We start from the raw sequence: 19909 nt of genomic DNA on the forward strand, positions 1-19909 counted from the left end.
CCTTGTCTTAATGCATCAGCCAGGCGCTGACCTTGTCTTGGCACTATCATGTTGGCATCAGCCGCGGCATGTATCGGTGACTGGTGCCATGGGAGAGCGCAGGGAACGTGGGGGGGAGCTGTGATCTTGGGGGGGGGTCCCTAACTCCCTGCCTGTCTGTGCCCCAGGCCGAGAAGGAGAACACCAGCTACGACATTGACACGCTGCAGGACGAAGAGGGGGACCTGCTGGAATTCCCAGGTTGGTCATCGCGCCCGGCCTGTGCCCGCCAGGTGCCGGTGCTGCTCCACAGCGAGGGCACGGCCCAGCGAGGGGCTGAGCGTATCCCGCAGAGCGGGGATTGGCGCTGGGCTCTGCGAATCTTTAAGCACGAGCTCCTGCTGCCTGGGCTGAAAGACGCAGCTGTATTGGCCAAGAACGTAGCAGGCCCCTCCACCAGTGTACCCGGCCCAGCCCTTGCCAGGGGGTGGAGCGCCGCACTGGGTCCATGAGTGGCTCCCGTGGGAGGGGAGGGCCCTTGGCATCTTGCAGGGTTGGGTTTGTGCTGGTTAATGCCTGGGAAGGTTTTGCAGGAAGCAGGTGGTGGAGGGGAAGTGCCCTGGCGTGGCAGGGGGCAGCCCTCAGGGTGGGGATGGGGCTGCTCAGGTCAAGGACCAGGGTTAGTTAGTGATGGGTCTTTGTGGGGGTGGGGCGGGGGTTCTGCTGCTCTTTCAGGGGCAGAGCTGCTGCTGTCCAGGAAGACCCTGAGTCTGTCCACGGAGGAGCTGCTGGCCACGCTGCAGGGCCAGGTGCAGTCGCTCACCATGCAAAACCAGGAGCTGCTGGAGAAGATACAGGTACCAGCCCATCCTCCCCTTCAGCCAGGTGCACGCTTCGGGTTTCCCCTGCTAGCATCCCCCGGAGGCCCTCTCTAGTCCCCCCTCCCAGGGCCAGCATCTCCTTAGTGTGCCGGTTCCGGGTTGGGGCCCAACGGGCCTGGGGGCGGGGTGAGCCAGTGGCTGCTGCCTTGTCACAGACGCGGACGGCAGGTTTCTCACCCCTCGCGCACGGCAAAGACCTCAGCCGCTCCCCATCTCTGTCTGTAACCTTGGCAGTGTTCTTCATACTGAGTTCTCCTCCCCGTTCCCTTTGCCTGCACGCGTTCCTGCTGTCACCCCGGTTCCACTGCGTCTGCTCCATCTCGGGGGGAGCCCTCCAGACCCTCCGGTGATGACACCAATGGCTCTTCCCTCCTCCATGATCTCTCCAGACTCAGGGAGGTGCAGGAAGCCGCCACCTGCCTTACTGTGTGTGCAGAGACATCAGACCATGCAGCCGTCCCCGTTACCCTCTTCAAATGGCTCTGCAGGCTCCCTGCTTCGCTGCAGGATCCAGCTCGAATTTGCTGGGAACGGCTTCCGAAGTCATGTTTCAGCCTCTTCTCTTTTCTCTCCCCCGTCTGCCCCGAATCTTTGTAATGTCACGGTGCAAGAGCCTTCTCCCATGCAGCTCCTGGCCTCTGGAGCAGGCTTTCTAGGTGGCTTCCCTTTGCCAACTCCTACTGTTCGTATCAAAACCTAATCTTTTCTCCTTTGCCTTGTACTTATCCGCTCGGCTCCAAGGCCCTGCTGTTTAACTCTGTCTCTGTATCATAGCCCTCTGTACAGTGAAACTACAGGGCCTGCTTCTTCTCCCACGCTGGTGTAAATCCAGGGTGACTCCACCCACATCAGTGGACCTGGACTGGTGTAATTGAAGGAAGGAGAGATCAGGCCCTAGGAAGCATCTGAGGGTACAGGAGCTCGGGGCCAGGGGAGCTGAGCAGCTCTGTATGGCAAGGCACAGTTGTGTGGTGCTGCTGTAATATCCCCATGTAGCGGGGGCTCAGGATCCCAGTGAGGAAATCTCATTGTTTTATCCCCCCCTGCCCTTGGCAGATCCTGGAGAATTACGAGAAAGACGAGAGTGACGTCTGCCCATCTGAAGTCTTCGTCCCCATCGTCCTCTACAACTCCCTCAAGTTGGAGTTCGACCAGCTCAGAGAGCAGCACGCTGAGGCCCAGGCTGCCCTGCAGGCTCTGGAAGGTGGCGGGCCCCACGGGGCCTCCTGCGAGCTAGTCCCGGTGGAGGCTTACAAGCAGCTGAAGGCTGAATACGAGATGCAGATCCAGGCCCTAGAGCAGGCGCTGCAGGGGAGCAGCGCCCCAGCTGAGCCCGAGGGGAAAGGCCAGGCTGGGGTGCAGGCAGAAGGAAGCAGCAGGGAAGGAGGGGCTGGAGATGCGGCTGTGGAAGAGCTGACCAAAACGCTGGCTGAGATGCGGGAGAAGCACGAGGCGGCTGTGGCTGAGGTGTGGCTCCTGCGGGAGCAGATCCAGCTGGGCATCCTGTCCGTGGAGGAGCCGGAGGCGGCTGAGAGCTCCGGGAGCGAGCTGGAGACGGTGAGGGCAGCTCTGCAGAAAGCCCAGGAGGCCCTGCTGGAGAGAGACCAGAGGGTGAAGGAGCTGGAGGGGCGCCTGGATGCCCAGGAAGAAGCAGCCGGTGGAGGCTGCTCCGCCGAGGAGGCGAGGGCGGCCCTCGGCGTCTCCTTGGGAGAAGCCGCGGCGGAGAAGGCCGCGCTGCTGGACAGGTGCCGCCACGCGGAGGCAGAAGCGGAGCAGCTGAGGAGGAGCGTGCAGGAGGGAGCCGGGGAGCTGCAGGAAGTGATGGGCCGCCTCTCGGAGAGCCAGAGGCTGGAGGAGGAGAGCCGGCAGCTCCGCGAGCAGCTGGCGGAGCTGCGGGGGCAGTACGAGGAGGTGCAGGCCCAGCTCCGGGAGGATCAGGGCACGAGGGAGGAGGAGCTGAGCGGCCTGAAGGAGCAACTGGCTTCCGAGAGCATCTCCAGGCAGGAGCAGGAGGAGGTGGCGGGGAAGCTGGGCGGGTCGTTGGCCGAGGCCAACAAGAAGCTGCTGGAGCTGGAGGAGAGGCACAGCGCCGCCCAGAGGGAGGTGAGGGAGCTGCAGCATGCGGCGGAGCGGTACAGGCGGGACTGGGTCCCGCCGGCCGAGCACACCCGAGCCAAGGAGGCCCTGGAGGGCAGCGTCCGGGAGCTGAAGGCCAGAGCCCAGCAGCTGGAGCAGGAGCTGGCCGCCAAAGCCCAGGAGGCCTTGCGGCTGCAGGGCGAGCTGGCCAGCGCTCGGGAGGGCACGGTCCCCAGGGAGGAGCTCGAGCAGCTGCGGTGCAGCCTGCAGGCGGAGGCGAGCGCACTGAGCCTGCAGCTCAGCGACCTGGAGCGCAAGCACGAGAAGACCTGCACGGAGGTGTTCCAGGTGCAGCGCGAGGCCCTCTTCATGAAGAGCGAGAAGCACGCGGCCGAGGCCCAGTTGGCCGCCACGGAGAAGCAGCTGCAGAGCCTGCGGGCCGAGTCCGGGCGGATCCAGGAGCTGCACGGCCAGATCGAGGACTCGGCCAAACTGGTCAAGGAGAAGGACAGGAAGGTGGGTCTGGGCTTCCCCATCACCCCGCCCACGCTAGAGCCAGGTTAGGTGGGGACCCCCTATCCCTGCCCACAATAGAGCCATGGGACAGGGGTGAAATTTGGGTCTGGCAACCCCATCGCCCAGCCTGGACTCAAGAGGGGTGAAAGGTGGGTTTGGCAGTCCCAGATCCCAACCCGAGATAGAGCCATGTGAGGGGGGTGAGAGGTGGGTCTGGGGATCCCAGATCCCAGCCCGAGACAGAGCCGCATGAGGGGGTGAGAGGTGGGTCTGGGGATCCCAGATCCCAGCCCGAGACAGAGCCGCATGAGGGGGTGAGAGGTGGGTCTGGGGACAGTGCAGCGTTCCCTGAAAGTACGTTTGTTTCGAAGGAGGAACACTGCACGGGAAAGAGGTTCCAAAAGGGGGAGAAAGCGAGCAGGGGAGGTTCCCCCAGGGAAATGAAACAGAATTTTTCACCATCTTTGGTCGCAGAGCGAAAAACCTCCAAGAAAACAAATCGTTTGGCACATTTGTGGCAAAAGAGACCGACCCACCTCCCTCACTGGCTCTGGTAGGGACAGGAGCTGGCTGGCCAGCAACAGACATTTGTTCCGCTGGTTCTTTAGCTGTTTATCTGCCACCCAGAGCAGATCATGCCCTGCTGATACCCAAAGGGCCGATGCCCCAGTGGCATGCGAGTGCCCCCAAAGGAGGAAGCAGCAGCAACCCAGGGGTTAACAAGCAGCCCCAGTGAGAATGAAGATGCAGGTCTGGCTCTGTGGAGGGGTGCGTGTCTGCGGAGGGCTGGCCGGGGCGGGGGGGGGCTGGGAAGCTGGGCTTTGGAATCTCTTGCGTTGCGTGTCCTAACATCATGCGAGACTTTGCCCTAGACTCGAACCCGCCCCGGTGAACTCAGCCAGCCCTTTGTGACCAGGCAATCTCTTCGCCTTTGCAGATCACCGAGCTGTCCAAGGAAGTCTTCAAGCTGAAGGAGGCCTTGAACAGCCTGTCTGAGCGCTCAGGCCAGGTGGGGGCCCTGCCCAAGGTGGCCCCGCAGAACCCGCAGGAGGTGGCGAAGCTGCAGAGCACGATAAAGGCCTTGGAACAGCAGCTGGCCGTGGGTATCTGGGACCAGCGGGACTGGGGAGCGGGGAGGAGCAGAGCCCGGGGTTTGTGGTGTTAGTCCCCTGTTGGGCTCGGGGACAGCAGGGGCTAAGTGCTGAGCTCGGCTGAGTCTGGAAAGTGACGTGCAGCTCGGGACCTGGGGGCACCGTCCGGGCAGGTGGAAGCAGCGGAGTCGCTGGGACGACGGCTCCGAGGGCTGCGTGGACCATGCTGGCTCGGGGGCCCAGCCCCACAAAGGTATAATAGGCTCCTAACTCCCCTGGGAGTTCGGCTCCTACATACCATTAAGGATCTGGGCCAGTGTGTCTTGGCCCGATGCCTTCTGCCCTTCCGTCCCTGGTCACAGCAGAGGTCCAGCAGTAACCCCTCCGCTAAAACATCCGCTTCTTTCTACGGCACTGAGGGAGTTGCTTTAGCTGGGTGCCGGAAGGGGAGTGACACCGGTTCCCCTCGGCTGTGTTCGGTGTGAGAGCCAGAGCAGGATCCGATTCCCCCAGCTCCGTGCCGTGTCTGGCGGGGGGGCACTGGTCAGAGGTGCCGTGAGCGGAGAGTAGCCCAGTTCCATTGGGACCATAGTGTGACCCCCCCTCGCCCCTTGATTCCAGGAGATGGAGACACACCACCGCAAGGTCGTCTCGCTCTACCGGAACCACTTGCTCTGTGCGATTCAGGTCAGTGCGTGGGGGGCAGGGCTGGGCTGGGGGCGCAGTGTCTCGCAGTGATCGGGCACGGGTGTTCGCTGTTCCGGGTGTGTCCGTCCGTGTGTCTGAATCAGTAGAAGTGTGTGTGTGTTTGCACACCTGCGTGTCAGTGGGCGTTCGCACGTGGGTGTGTCAGTATAAGTGTGTTTGCACACGTATGTCAGTATAAGTGGGTGTGTTTGCACATGGGGGTGTGTAAGTGTGTGGATGCACGTGTGTCTCAGTATATGTGGGTGGGTGTTTGCATACGTGTGTGTGGAAGTGGGGGGGTGTTCGCACGTGGGTGTGTCAATATAAGTGGGTGTGGGGGGGTGTATTGGGTGACTGAATTCCAAGCATTTCAGACACAGTGTTTACTAGGCCTGTTTGGACCTACAAAAATGACATCCTGGTCTCCCCCCATTCCCGTCCCTGCCCCCAAGCTCCCCAGCACGTGAACGACATGACCTTGGAAGTGCCATGCCCTTGGGGGTGGGGAATCCTGCCATTGTCCCTTGAAGCTCAAGTGGGAGTTTGGAGGAAGGGCGGAGGGTCTCCGTGCACATTGGACAGGAGCTGGCGGCTCATGCTGGGTGGAAGGAGACTTGTGCAGAAGGCAGGAGCCTGTGAGCCATGTGTATGCCGGTGTGCGTGTGCATGTCGAGTGCACGCTCCTTGCCACAGTGTGTCTCTCACGTGCAGCGTGTCCAAGGCCTGTGGTACAAGTGGCGACGTCTGCGTCTCCGTGCCCGGGACGCGCCGCGTGTCCAAGGCGTGCGGTGCACACGTGGCGACGTCTGCGTCTCCGTGCCTGGGACGCGCCGCGTGTCCAGGGCGTGCGGTGCACACGTGGCGACGTCTGCGTCTCCGTGCTCGGGACGTGCCGCGTGTCCAGGGCGTGCGGTGCACACGTGGCGACGTCTGCGTCTCCGTGCCCGGGACGCGCCGCGTGTCCAGGGCGTGCGGTACACACGTGGCGACGTCTGGGTCTCCGTGCCCGGGACGCGCCGCGTGTCCAGGGCGTGCGGTGCACACGTGGCGACGTCTGGGTCTCCGTGCCCGGGACGCGCCGCGTGTCCAGGGCGTGCGGTACACACGTGGCGACGTCTGCGTCTCCGTGCCCGGGACGCGCCGCGTGTCCAGGGCGTGCGGTGCACACGTGGCGACGTCTGCGTCTCCGTGCTCGGGACGTGCCGCGTGTCCAGGGCGTGCGGTGCACACGTGGCGACGTCTGCGTCTCCGTGCCCGGGACGCGCCGCGTGTCCAGGGCGTGCGGTGCACACGTGGCAACGTCTGGGTCTCCGTGCCCGGGACGCGCCGCGTGTCCAGGGCGTGCGGTACACACGTGGCGACGTCTGGGTCTCCGTGCCCGGGACGCGCCGCGTGTCCAAGGCGTGCGGTGCACACGTGGCGACGTCTGGGTCTCCGTGCCCGGGATGTGCCGCGTGTCCAGGGCGTGCGGTGCACACGTGGCGACGTCTGCCTCTCCGTGCCCGGGACGCGCCGCGTGTCCAGGGCGTGTTTGCTGTGACAGTGTATGTGAAAAGCAGGGAAACCAATCCTGGAACAACCTTTTCTATCTGAGCTCCCGAAATGTAGGGCTGGGCCAGAACCAGCTCCCCAGCTTTGGGCCCCCCCGGCCTCTGGGGCAGCTGGGATCTGGAGCTGAACTTTGCACCCTGAGCCCATATCCAGCAAAACGAAGGAATTATCTCACTCAGCATCCGGCAATGGCCACGTGCTCCTGCCACGCACCTGCTGAGATGGCTGCCTCTGGAATCGGCACAGTCCTGCCCTGCCTTAGCCAGTGGGGCTGGTGAAGGGTGCAAGTCAGGGCACCGCTGACCTGCTCTCGGGGAGACCGCTGTGATTTCCCCGCCTCCGTCTCCTTTGCAGGGCCACATGGACGAAGACGTGCAGAGACTCTTGTACCAGATCCTGATGATGCAGAGGCTGCAGGAGCAAGGCAGATGAGCTCCCCGGGGCCAGGGAGCCCGGCCCGGTCCCTGGTTCTGAGCAGGGGAGCGGAGTGGATTTGCACGCGGAACCGGCTGGACTCCAGTGTCAAGCGGTGTGGCGAGGCCCTGTGGCCAGCTGGCCCTTTTTTGCACACACCTCCTCACCAAGATCAAGGCACACGTGTGTTGGGTGACCCCTGGGGCGGCACCTTTGCTCCCTGTTCCTGGGCAGCCTGTGCTGGGAGGTGCCCGTGGGCAGGTGGCTGGAAGGTGCCTCGTGGCAAGGTGTAGGCCCAGCTCACATGGCCCTTTCCACGGGTGCTTTCACCTCGGCAGCCTCCGAGACGGGATGAGGGAGGCAGGCTCCTGACCCGGGCGATGCCACTGGGCGAGGGGCCCATCCTCGCTCCGTGGGCAGAAGGGAGCAGGGATGGGGAGAGGCTGCAGTAATTCACCAGCTCCTGCCTGCGTCTCTCAGCGGAGCATCCACAGCAATAAACTCTTTATACTCACTCAGCAGAGGCTCACTGGTTTTCCTGCATGGGGAAGGGACATGTGCGGGGGCGAGGGTGGGGGGTCGTACACCTGGGAGCTGGTGCCAGGGAAACGCAGGCAGCTGTTGGGCTGAATGTCCCACTGCTGCCCTCCTGCCTTGCAGCACCTGCTATTCCAGGCTGGAGCCCCTCCTGACATGGGCCTGCCTGGACCTCCACGGTGAGGGGTGGGGTGGGCTGCAGGCCAGGGCGGAGGTGCGCTGACAGCGTTATGGCTGGAGCAGAATTGAGGGGCGCTGGCAGAGCTGGGGGTGGGGGAGCCTAGGGCTGGAATAGTGGTGGGGGCTGCAGTTTGGGGCTGTTCCAGCCCAGGACTCTTCCCCCCAGCTCAGCCCATGCACCTCACTCTTGGATGACAGCTCCCACTCCAACTGGTATTCCAGTCCTGGCCTCCTCTGTAGCCTTCCCACGCCACTAACTGCCAACGCCCATCGGCCCTGCAGCCCCCTTGCCCCCCAAGTCACCCCAGCTCTGTCAGGGCCCCTCAATCCCGACCCGCAGCCGCAACCCTCCTCTGCCACGCTCTGGGCCCCAAGCAAGCAGACTCTGCCAGTGCTGCTGGACTGTTAACCAGCGCTCACTGGCTCCTTTCGCAGGGACTAGGCTGAGACCCTGCCAAACTCATTTTGTCTGTGGCCGAAAAATGCTCCTTTTCCACTCGGCCAGCTGGGAAATGTCATGAACAGCACCCCACGAAATGGCAACATTTGGGAAACTTTGGGATTGATCCCGGTGACATCAGCCCAGGGGATGCACTCCCAGCAGGGGATTGGGCCCCATTCTGCTCCAAGGGAGCTCTCAGCTGGGGACCAACCCCGCCGAGGTGGGGGAGCCCAGTGCTAGCAGGCAGATAAGCAAGTATGGGGAGACTCCAGGGACAGGCTTTGATGAAGGAGAGCTGGTTGGGCAAGAACTCGGGAGCAGAAGGGGATTTTGAGGCTCATGGTTTCCTCCAGGACTAGCCATTTTGGGGGGGAGGGTCACCTGGGAAGGGGCTGCCCCCAGACACACCTGGGAGTTAAAAACAACTTAGTTAAAAAAAGCAAAGTTGAGCAAAAATCCTATTGGCTGCAAATGGCTGCGCTGTCCCGAGACACATCCAGGCCCCTGGGGTGGGTCTGCCCCGAGTACAGCTTTGCCCATGCTGGGGGGCTGGACTCACGAACCCCACCTTACGGTGCATACAACCCCACTCCCGCTTGTTTCAGGGCAATAATTCCCACTGGCTCCTGAGGGGCAGGATCCAACCTTGTCCCAGCAACAGGCCTCTGAATAAACCGGTCCCTGCCTTTTTCTGAAACCCTTGTTTAAAAACGCTTTCCCCCGCGGTAGCAGGGCAAAGACCAGCTAAACATCACCCCCCCCCCCCGCAGCTGCCCCCGCATCTCCGAGAGAGACCTGGGCCCACGCACCCCAGCCACCAAAACCCCGCCTGGGCCAGGGCGGGGACTTGTGGGCTTTGTGGTTTGTTCCGAGTTGTCTCCGGGAACCGTGGAGGGAACGGCTGGTGCATTTCCTGAGCGCGTTGTGTGCGAGGAAGTGAGCAGCGGCTGGGCTGAGGTCAGACGGGGATTTTGCTTCCCGAGCCGAGGTGACTCCAGTTGCCTCCAGTTCGGCGCGGCATCAGGACGCCGATTTGTGCACATCAGGTGAGTCTCTGGTTTCCTCTGGGCGTTGGTGGCAGGTGGGGGCTGTTTGTTGCCCGGGCGGCTGGCGTGAAGCATTGCGGGGTGAAACCATGACATTCGCTGCCGTTCACGCCCTCCTCTGCGCTCGGGAGAGGGGTGGGTAACTCACCGTCCTGGCATCTAGCCCTGCTCAGAGCTGCTGTCCGCCCTCGAGCGCAGTGGTGGAGTTGCTTGGGGGCGGTGGCCAGTGACAGATCCCCCCACACACACCCTGAATGTCCAGGTAAGAATCTAGGTCACCGATGAAGTGAGCTGTAGCTCATGAAAGCTTATGCTCAAATAAATTGGTTAGTCTCTGAGGTGCCACAAGTCCTCCTTTTCTTTTTGCGAATACAGACTAACACGGCTGTTACTCTGAAACCTGAAATAGGTCACCAGCTGTTTGGATCTGGCAGGGACTGAAAACCGCTGCGATTTCATAGATGTGGGCTGGGTCCTCAGCTCAGTGCCAGGCAGGACAAAATCCCCCCTGCCACTTGCCCTCCTGACTGGGGTAGGAAGCGTGGTCTAGTGGCCAGGGCATGGGACTGGGTCTCGGGAAGATCTGGGTTCAATTCCTATCTCTACTTATGTGCCCCTTCACTTACCCGGTGCCTTGGGGCCCCGGGCTGTAACCCTACCTGCCGGGGAAGCTAAAATCCCTGACTCAGGGGGAGGCTTTCAGACATGTTGGCTCACCGCGGGGTAAGTGCCCAGGCAGAGCAGGGGTAGCGGCGGCAGGGCTGTCTAGGAGAAGGGGCTGTGGAGGCTGGACCAGAGAACAGAACAGCTGCTCCGGGAGCTGCTGTCCACACGAGACCTGCCTAGCAGAGAGGCAGGATTGTCCCCCAGAGCCCCTAGCTCTGAATTCACCCCGCTAAACGACAGAGCTCCGGGGCCGCAGGGGAACATTAATGCTGAGCCCTGGCTCTTATCTAGCATTTTCCAGTAGTAGAGCTCAAACCTCAGTGGTCATTGTCATCACCCCTATTGTACAGAGGGGGAAACTGAGGCACGGAGCAGGGACGTGACTTGCCCAAGGTCTCCCTGCAGACCAGGGTCAGAGCTAGGAATAGAACCCAGGTCCCCCCGGGGCCAGTGCTCTAACCAGTAGGCCAGGCTGCCTCCAAAAGTGGTTTCGCCATGAGAAGACGGTATCAGCCAAAAAAATCCCCTTTTCTGTCCCTGCCTTGCTGGGCTGCCAGTAAAACAACCCGACCTCACTGTGGGGCCCACGTGCTGGCCTGGTGTGTCCTGATCCTGGCCCCTAGCAGAGAGCGGCAGGCTCTTCATACCTCTGCCAAAGAGCGGCATTTACCGCAGGGCCCCCTCTCGGCCACAAAGCCACAACCACTCACCCAGCCTGGGAAACCCCAGCGGAGACGCCTGCCCTGCACGCATGACTCTAGCTCCTGCTTGGTGCTGTTTCCTTCTTGCTGGCACCACACCCTCCCCTTGGACCCGTTAACCCCTTGGGCGCTGGCCAACGTCGTCTGGAAAGGGTTAAATTGCAGGTCTAGGGCTCAGTCTGCGTTAAGCCAGGGGTGGGGAAGCGCATGGTCCGAAGTCCCCTCTGTGACTGGGGTCTCCAGATCCCCATGGAAGGAGACCCAGGGTAGTTTCCTCCCAGCCCAGCCTCTCTTCTTCCCCAGGAGACGCTGCAGGGCCCTCCGGTGGGGGGAAGCCCAGCTGGGCTAAAGGGCTTGCCGCAGTACACACCTGCTTCACCCCAGGGGAGGCCTGTTGGGGACCCGCTCTGTTAGCAAAGCAGCAGCCACCGAGCATGGGGCTCGCACAAATTCAGCAGCTTCCTGTGGAGGTGCTGGGGCCCGACCCCAGTGGAAGCCGGGTGGGGCGGCCTGACGGATGGATTCCCTCCCCTGGAGCACAACCGCCAGCATGTGCCGTTTGGCGCAGGATTCGAGCTGGGGGCCTTGTCCCCAGCATCAGATCTGCCACGCTTGGCTGGCAGGATGCTTTTCCTCACCGCAGGATTGTTGTTTAGCCGTACGCCGGTAGCAAGCAGGAGGCCCAACCCGGAGCAGGGCCCTGCCCTGAAGGGCACCCAGTGAGAGAGAGGAGCCCTGCCCTGAAGAGTTCACAGCCTAAATAGACAAAGAGGGGGAGCGGAAACTGAGGCACAGAAGGGGGAAGGGACTTGCCCAATTGCTGGGCATAGACCCCAGGGCCTTTCTTCTAACCACTATACAATGCTGCTTTCGTGCAACCCAAACCCTCTCCATAAATGACATCAATCTCTTGTACCAACCCCCCAGGGTCGAGCCCCTCTCGGGAAGACATCGTCCGTTCCCAGCCACACCCACTTTCAGGCCCTGATTTTGCTCCACTCCTGACGGCTTTTTCTCCAGGCGCCCGTGCTGCCGACCGGTGCCCGCTGGGAGATGAAGTGGATGGTGATTGTCGCCTTGGTCCTGCCGGCCTGGTCCACCCCCTGCAGCAGCACGGCTGGGAGCGAGGGAGAGGAGGGTATGAGGAGGAAGGGCCGGTTCCCAGTGGCCCCCGGCAAGGCTTTGTGTATTTCTCCTGCCCCTGGGCTGCGGGGTTGGTTCTGTGGTGCCAGGATCTGCCGAGCAGATGGTCCCTTGCACTCCGATGCGCCATCTCCCCCAGTCGCCTGACTCGGACCCAGCCAATGACGCATGCAACGGAGACAGCAGCAAACCCTCTTCCCCCGAGTGCCTGACTCATCGGGGGGGGGAGGTGAATTTCTCCTGACCCCAGCTGGTGATCGGCTTGTGCCTGATGCTGGCGGGTGGGCAGCCCCTAGCAAGGGGATAACCCCAGGAGTGGGACTGATGCTGGACGCGTTAGGTTAACAATGAGAAGGGCGGGGAGGAGGGGAGGCTGCCTCCTTTGGGGGGGGTCACATTGCTTTGCAAGCTAGTGAGTCGGGGCCCCATGTAGCCAGGATCACACCAGGCAGCACCACCTGTCTTGGGAACTTCCCCCTGCTGGGCCAGTCATTTACTATGAAGTCAGTGGCAGAGGCAAAAAGAGAACCCAGGAGTCCTGGCTCCTCAGTTTGGTGTCCTGGCCACTGGGTCACAATCCTGGGGTGAGGATTTCAAAAGCAGCTGAGGGAGTTAGGCAAGTCAACCTAGCAGCGGAAAGCAGGACAAGACCCAGCGGCTGGGAGCAGAGGCCAGCCACATTCTAGTGAGAACTGGGGCCCCAGCTCTAACAGAGAGGCTGATTAACTAACGGGATGCGGTGGATTCTGCATCTCTCGATGTCGTCAGATCAACTCTGGTGGCCTTTCTGGAAGAGATGCTTTGTCCAGACAAGTTACCGGGCTCATGATGGGGGTAACTAGGTTAAATTCTCTGGCCTCTGATACCCAGAGGATCAGACCAGATCTCCTGCTCCCTTCTGAATTCCCCTACATTGTAATGGGATTTGACCACCTCACTTCTCTGTGGGCTTTTTACCCCCGCCCCAAAGCAGCACCCACTGCCTGCCCGAGCTCCGGTTAACATGCCGGGCACCCTGTGACAACTGGTCCTTGCATTCTAGGCCTTTGCCACGTCCACCACGGCGCGCTTGGCACCGACCTGATTCTTCGCTGCGACGGACCCGTGGGGGCCGCCAGGGCGGAATGGAGAGTGAATGGCACCAAGGTGGCCATGTCCGAGGACGCAGCGGGAGGAGACAAGGACCAGCTCTTGCTGCGGAACGCCAGCCTGGCCCAGGAGGGGGAATACAGCTGCCACCACCCGGGCACTGGGAAGACCCTGAGCAGGATTCGGCTGCGGGTGGGCTGTGAGTGAGCTGTTCCTTTCCATGGAGGGGGGGGGGTGTCTCTCGTTCTGCCCCTGCACCCACAGCTGCTGTGTTACAGGCTGTCAGGAGTGGGGGAATCGAACCTGGGACCTCGGGCTCTAGATGCACGTGCCTCTGCTAACTGAGCTAAAAGAGCAGCTTCTGTTAGTGAAGGCTGGGGCAGGTTGATCAGTGGGGCCCCGCCAGGGACAGAGTGCCAGGCTGGGTGAGGTGGGTGACGTGTGTTGCTCCAGGACTGAGCTGCCCTGGATGTAGTTGATCTTCCCGCTGCGATGTCTGTGTGACTGTCTGTCCCTCCCCCTCCTGCAGCGCCCCCCGAGAAGCCTGCCATTGAGTGCTGGGCTGTCAGTTACCCCGAGACTGTCAACTGTACTTGGAAGCTGAAGTCTGAACCGCGCCTGGAGACTTATTTCATCACCACGTACAGGTAAAATCCTTCAGGGGCCAGCTGTGGACAAGGAGGTGAGGGAGGGAGAAAGGTGACCTCTAGGTGCACCCCAAGTTCAGTCCCCAGGTGCAATCAGTCGACTCTTGGGGCGTCACTTATCAGCTGGGGTGAGAGGCGAGCGCAGACTCCCAGCTTGCCCTGGTGAGCCGTGGTAGCCCAAAGCCCATGGGGGTATGTCTGTGGGCAGAGGATTGAGACCCTCTATGAGCAACAGGAGCCCACTGGACAGAGAGCAGCATCTCCACAGCAGGGCGCTGAACTGCGTCCGTCCACACTGCAGGCATGGCCTGGGGGCCAAGGAGAACAAGTGTGTCCAGCCAGGGGCCGGGGCCAGCAGCTGCTCCATCAGCGACATCCAGATGTTTTCCATCACCCCCTATGTGCTGAACGTGACGGCCGTGAACCCGCTGGGCACAACGATGAACCTCTTCCCCTTCATCGTGGAGCAGATCAGTAAGAGTTCACGGCCCCTCGGGATACGCCGCCATGGGTAGAGTAGGGCAGGGATCCCCGGGGGCTTGGGGGGCAGGGCTCCAGGGCATAAGGGTGCAGGGCACCATGGTTAGAGCTGGGCCCTGGGAGTCAGGACTCCTGGGTTCTGTTCTCAGAGCTACCAGTGATTTGCAGCCTGACCCTGAGCCCATCACTTAACCTCTCTTGGTTAGGGCAGCGGGAGTGGGAGTCAGGACTCCTGGGTTCCATGCCACCTCCACTGTTGTGCTTTCCCTGCACTTGGTGACCCAGGTAATGGGGCCAGGGTGAAGGGTTACCTAGTGGAGTGTGGGGCACCAGAGAAAGAGAAGCTATTTCAGTGAATCTGACAGTCGCGTTTCAGATACCAGTGGCACTGGCTGGATTGGGATTGGAGGCTGGGAGTCTCAAAGGAGACCTACGGGACAGACCCACCCCCCCTTGGGTTCCGTGGGAAATCCCAGCTAAAACAGGCCGGGTCCTTGCTGGTTCACCTGGGATGGAAAGTCCCCCAGGTCGGCTGGCTGCTTGGAGGCCTTTGTGCAATGAGCTGTTGGCTCTCAGCCTGTTGTGCGAGGGGCAGGTGCTACTTCCCAAAGCTCATCACCGCAGGCCGGGACTGGACGGACCATGCTTAGAAGTGCTCCCTCTCGCTCTGGGGTGAGACTCCCTCATGGGGGGCTGTGCCTGGGAAACCTCCCCTGCCCCCGCCGTATGGTGCCAGTCTCCAGCTCCAGGCCTTACCATGAGGACGTTGGGGTCTCAGGGGCCCCAGCAGGGCCCCTGGTAAATATCAAAGAGCACAGCCCTGGGACGCTCATTGTGCGGGGCTCCTAAGCTGGCGCTGCCGGGCAAAGCAATGAGGCTGTCCCCGTCGCTGGCACGGAAGGACTCAGGCTGCCGGCCTCGCCAGACGCTCCGGGGTGTGATTGTTCTGTGTGTCTTGTTAGTCCGGCCGGATCCCCCGGAAGACCTGAGGGTCTCCCCCATCCCTGGGGAGAGCAAGAAGCTGCTCCTGGAGTGGCAGCCGCCCAGTTCCTGGCCCTTCCCGCAGTACTTCCCGCTCAAGTACCTCATTCGCTACGCAAGGGCGGGAGCCAACAACAACCGAACGGTGAGTGCCCACGACGCCCCAGCGCTCTTGGCTCCAGCAGCTTGCGGGTTGCTGGTGGTTCGCTTTGCTTCGCGGATGGCACTGAGGGCATCCACTGGAGAGGCCCTCTCTGCCCTCCCAGGGCCAACGGTCCAGGTCTGGGTCAAGGCCGTTATTTGCTTTGGCATAGAAATTGCTCCCATCACGTCCTGCCCGCTGCCCACACCGGGCCTGCAGGGTCTGCGCGAGGGCAGAGAGTCGCCCCTTTGCTTTTCTGAGCATTCTGAAGAGCCTTCGAGCTGATTCATGGGGAGGTGGGGGGATCCCTATCCCCCCAATTCTCCATCCCTTGGCTCTGTTCCTCCTGGGGGCAGATTATCCCGCAGCTGCCTGCCGCGGGATTCTTATACCTTCTTCTGAAGCAGCGAGTGCTGGCCACTGTCTGAGGCGGGAAGTTGAGCTAGATGGGCCCCAGATCTGATCCACTCAGGCAATTCCTCTGGTGCCCTAAGTATCCAGCAGCTGCTCCTCCTCCTCTGTCTTTCTGCGCAGCATCTCGTACAGCGCCGAGCACGGTGCCTCCTCGTATGTACCTTCGCTTTTCCGCCCCCCCCAAACTGCCCCTAGAAGCAGTAGGCGGCTGGGGACCCCCAGAGCGTCACATCAGTGGTAACATGTAACTCTGATACAGCCCTTTCCCGAAAGGGATCTCAGAGCCCTTCTCAAAGGCAGGCTGGAATCATCAAACCCACGCTGCCGATGGGCAAATCCAGGCTCAGAGAGGGGGCACCGCTTGCCCAAGTTCACGGGGCGAGTGTGTGGCAGAGCCAGGTATAGGAGCTCTGTTTCCAGCCTCCCAGTCTACTAGGCAACCTCCACTTGCATGTGGCCCTGCAGAGTTTCTGAGGGGCATGTTCCTGGCCTAACCCCACCTCCGCTGCGTGTGTTGCCTCCCAGATCGGGCCATATGAGCAGACCTCCTTCATCCTGACTGGGATCCGCCCCAGAACCATCCACCATGTGCAAGTGGCAGCCAGGGACTTCACGGACTACGGTGACTACAGCACCTGGAGCCCGCTGGTATCAGGCACCCCCTGGACACAGCCGTGAGCGGAGGGGGTGTCTGGCGCGGCCGGAAGCTCTCGGGGTCAAGATTTGACTTGCTTTTGCCTTCACCTTCTGCTCAGGCCGCTGCAATTCACCTGACAGAAAACACAGGAGCTGGGTTGGGATGGGAGAGGGTCCCTATGCTATGATCCTCCTTGTTACCTTTTTTTACCCACTAAGGGCTCCTGCCAGATTCAACCTGCTGTGAGCCTCAGACGCTGGAGATGAGTTTCCTTGGAGCAGAGGAAGTACGTGCCCCACTGGTTGGCGTGTGGGACAAGGCCCGCTCTGGGCCAGTTCACCGAGGACATGAGTCTGGTACAGACCCATCTCCAGAGCAGCTCGGGAGGTCCCCAGGGTGTCTGTCACGCCTGCCCTGTCTGTTTCACTTAACCTTCCCCTGCTAGCCGGGCCAACTCAGAACATGGTTCCCGAGAGAGCCGGGGCTAAATTCCAGCCCAAATCCTGCTCTTCGGACAAAGCATGGTTCAGCTCCTGATTCAAAGCCAAGCTGGCGGCAGGAAGTGCCTGCCACTCCTTCCCAGGGCCCCTGCCTCAAGGCTGGCTTTGGCCAGTTCACTTCAAACGCCCCTTTTGTCAATGGCAGATCCTCCTCCCGAGCCTGGTTCCCCACCCGCTGGCCCGCTGACCCTCTTCCCAGGGCCTTCTGGTTTCCTGCCCCTTCTCTGGCCAGTTCCCTTCCTGTCATCCTCCCCCACGATGGATGCCCTTCTCTCCCTGTGTCCCCATCCTCTGTGCCAGACCCACCATCCTACTCCTAAAGAGGAGACAGCACGGGAGGCCCTATGGGACCAAATCATGGTGGTGTGTCACCAGCTTTTAACATCCCATCTGTCAGTGCCTTGGAACTATGCACGTATTTTCTGGCTTTGCACGAATTTAGCAGCTGACCTTATAACCCAACTGACATGTGTGTTGATGTCACAGGGATAGGAATATTCCGTGTCCACAGGCATCGCTTATATGTCGGATTTTCCGATAGACAGGGCATCTTTTAATCAGGTTAAACATATTTAGAATAACCAAAATACTCCCTCACTTTTTAGCCAAAGAAGTCAGAATGCTCCGGCATTCTGTCCGAGAACGTGCTCTTTAATGCAGAATGTGTACTGTAGAGAAATCAAAAAGCGAATGGATAAAAGAAATAAAGTGCATTTATATTATGTGATAATCTGGCTGATGTACCTTTCGGCTTTGGGGATTTAGGTGTATCACATTTCTATTCCTCCTCAATTTTATTCGATTTTGCCAAGAGACAGAGGCTGTTCAAACAAAGAAGATAAAAAACATCTTACTTTTAAATCGCACCTTTCGTTGCAAAGTGTACACTCCTTAAAGTGTTTTACAGTCTAAGCCCCGAACCTTGCAAAGACTGACACACCTGCTTAGTAAGACACCAGAGGGGCTGCTCGTGCGTATAAAGGGAAGTACATGAGTGCCCTGGAGCATCTCAGCCTATGGGCCTGACCCTGCCAAAGCTTCTGCTGCTGTGCATAGGATTGTTTACTATCACGAATGATCCCATTAAGTAAACGCCTCACATTAGAGAGCGCTGGGCCTGGCAGGGAATGTCTGCAGGATCAGGCCTTAAAATACTCTACTTGAGGAGAGCTGAATGCAGCCACCTCTGGGGTGGCGCCTGGTGGTTGTTTGACACAAGAGTGTAGAACAGGGAGAAGTAAGAATACCATACCCATTTGAAACTACAGTTTAGCGTGAGGGCAGCGTTTTGGCCTGCTCTATTATATTTTATAAGGACTTTCTTATGTCCTCGTAAGATTAAATTTGATTTTTAAATCTAGATTGGACATTTGCACTAGCAGATATGTGTCAGTTCAAACAGGAATTAATTCAGGGATGCCCAAAGGCCTGTGTTATACATAGGTTTGGCAGCATTCGATTTTTATTTTGTTATGATTTGGATGGATAATATTGCTGCTTATTTTTAAGCATTTTTTCCAGTTTTTAATCTATTTAAATTTTCACGGTTATGGGAAACAATAATTATTTAATGACAATAGACTTTGAGATTCAAAAAGTTAAAGCTTTATAACCATGACAGCACAAATTGTCAACATCACATGTAAATATACAAAGTAAATAGCCTTACTAGGGTTGCCAACTTTCCGACAGCAGAAAACCGAACACCCTGCCCCACCCCCTGCCCTTCCCCTCCCCTGCCCCGCCCCTTCTCCGAGGCCCCGCCCCTACTCATGCCATGCCCCCACTGTCACTCACTCTTCTCCACCCTCGCTCATTTTCAGCAGGCTGGGCAGGGGATTGGGCTGCAGGAGGGGGTGAGGGCTCCAGGGTGGAGCCAGAAATGAGGGGTTCGGAGTGTGGGATGGGGCTCCAGGCTGGGGCAGGGGGATAGGGTGTGGGAGGGGGGGACAGACTTTGGGATGGGGTGCGTGCTCTGGGGTGGGGCCAGAAATGAGGGGTTCAGAATGTGGAGGTGGGCTCCTGGCTGGGACACGAGGGGCTCCAGCTCGGGGTGTGGGCTCTAGTGTGGGGCTGGACCTGAGGGGTTCAGAGTGCGGGAGGGGGTGTGGATTCTGGGAGGGACTTTGGGTGTGGGACAGGTCTCAGGGCTTGGGCAGGGGGTTAGGGAGCAGGAGGGGGTGAGGGGTGTAGGTTCCGGGTTGCGCTCACCTCAGGCAGCTCCCAGAAGTGCCTGGCATGTCCGGCTCCTAGGAGGAGGCACGGCCAGGCGGTTCTGCATTGTGCCCCCTTCCCAGGCACTGCCCCCGCAGCTCTCATTGGCTGCGGTTCCTGGCCAATGGGAGCTGCGTAGCTGGCACTCGGGGCGGGGGCAGTGCGCGGAGTCCCTGTGGCCACACCTCTGCCTTGGAGCTGAAGGGAAATGCTGGGTGCTTCCGGGAGCCATATGGAGCCAGGGCAGGCAGGGAGCCTGCCTTAGCCCCACTGCGCCGCTGACCGGACTTTTAATGGCCCAGTCAGCAGTGCTGATTGGAGCTGCCAGGATCCTTTTCCAACTGGGCGTTCCGGTCAAAAACCAGCCTGGCAACCCTAATCCTTACATCAAACTCAAAGTTCTCAAGCATCATTTTTCTGACTTTGTACATTTTGATTATTATTGATAGAAATATTTTTCATCTGTGTGGGTACGGTGAAATCAACAGTTACTGGCATTTACCAATACAAAATCCAACCCTTGCAAGCCTGGCTAGACAGCAGTCAGACTAGATGATCACAGTCGTCCCTTCTGGCTTAATAAGTTATGTTTGAGGCCATGCCTTCATTTTGGGGTATGCTCAGCCGTGTTGCCAACTTCTGCCATTTTATCACAAATCTTGCTTTAACGGGATTTGTTTGTTGTTTCTTTGTTTTTTAAAGCCCCAGAAGCTTCAGTGATGTGAATACATAAGAATCTTGGCTTTAATTTTTTTTTTAAAGACAGTCCTCGGAGCTGTAGAGGAAAGCAGGAAAATGTGACCCAAGTACATCCTAAAGGCTCAAAAACAGGAAGGCAAATGAAAAGGTCCCCAAATGTATTTTTTTTTAAAATCTCATGATTTTCAGAACCCAC

General features: G+C 59.7%; 2 protein-coding genes across 11 annotated transcripts in view; both read left to right on the forward strand.

Annotated features, from left to right (window-relative positions):
- The window catches only part of ANKRD24 (ankyrin repeat domain 24), a 31138-nt gene extending 23432 nt beyond the window's left edge, over positions 1 to 7706 (forward strand). For 7 of the 8 annotated variants that reach the window (XM_073324608.2, XM_073324611.2, XM_073324609.2 and 4 more), the window contains 6 exons: positions 168 to 240; positions 715 to 836; positions 1917 to 3452; positions 4390 to 4551; positions 5165 to 5230; positions 7136 to 7706. In XM_073324608.2, coding sequence (XP_073180709.1) covers positions 168 to 240; positions 715 to 836; positions 1917 to 3452; positions 4390 to 4551; positions 5165 to 5230; positions 7136 to 7213 — 2037 coding nt within the window. In that variant the 3' untranslated portion in view covers positions 7214 to 7706. The remainder of the gene's footprint in view (positions 1 to 167; positions 241 to 714; positions 837 to 1916; positions 3453 to 4389; positions 4552 to 5164; positions 5231 to 7135) is intronic. The other variant, XM_073324613.2, reaches the window with a different exon arrangement.
- A 1586-nt stretch (positions 7707 to 9292) lies between these two features.
- On the forward strand, positions 9293 to 17508 carry EBI3 (Epstein-Barr virus induced 3). 3 transcript variants are annotated; one of them, XM_073323845.2, is made up of 7 exons: positions 9293 to 9400; positions 11695 to 11941; positions 12953 to 13198; positions 13529 to 13646; positions 13948 to 14120; positions 15089 to 15252; positions 16189 to 17508. In XM_073323845.2, the coding sequence occupies exons 2-7, from the start codon at positions 11821 to 11823 to the stop codon at positions 16339 to 16341; spliced, it is 975 nt and encodes a 324-aa protein (XP_073179946.2). In that variant the 5' UTR covers positions 9293 to 9400; positions 11695 to 11820; the 3' UTR covers positions 16342 to 17508. The 3 variants fall into 3 exon arrangements, with proteins under 3 accessions (XP_073179946.2, XP_073179949.1, XP_073179947.2); XM_073323848.2 differs by having other exon boundaries at positions 11695 to 11905; XM_073323846.2 differs by having other exon boundaries at positions 11788 to 11941.
- Positions 17509 to 19909: the final 2401 nt, after the last annotated feature.

Source organism: Lepidochelys kempii, chromosome 25 (assembly GCF_965140285.1).
Source record: "Lepidochelys kempii isolate rLepKem1 chromosome 25, rLepKem1.hap1, whole genome shotgun sequence".
NCBI classification, from domain to species: domain Eukaryota; kingdom Metazoa; phylum Chordata; order Testudines; family Cheloniidae; genus Lepidochelys; species Lepidochelys kempii.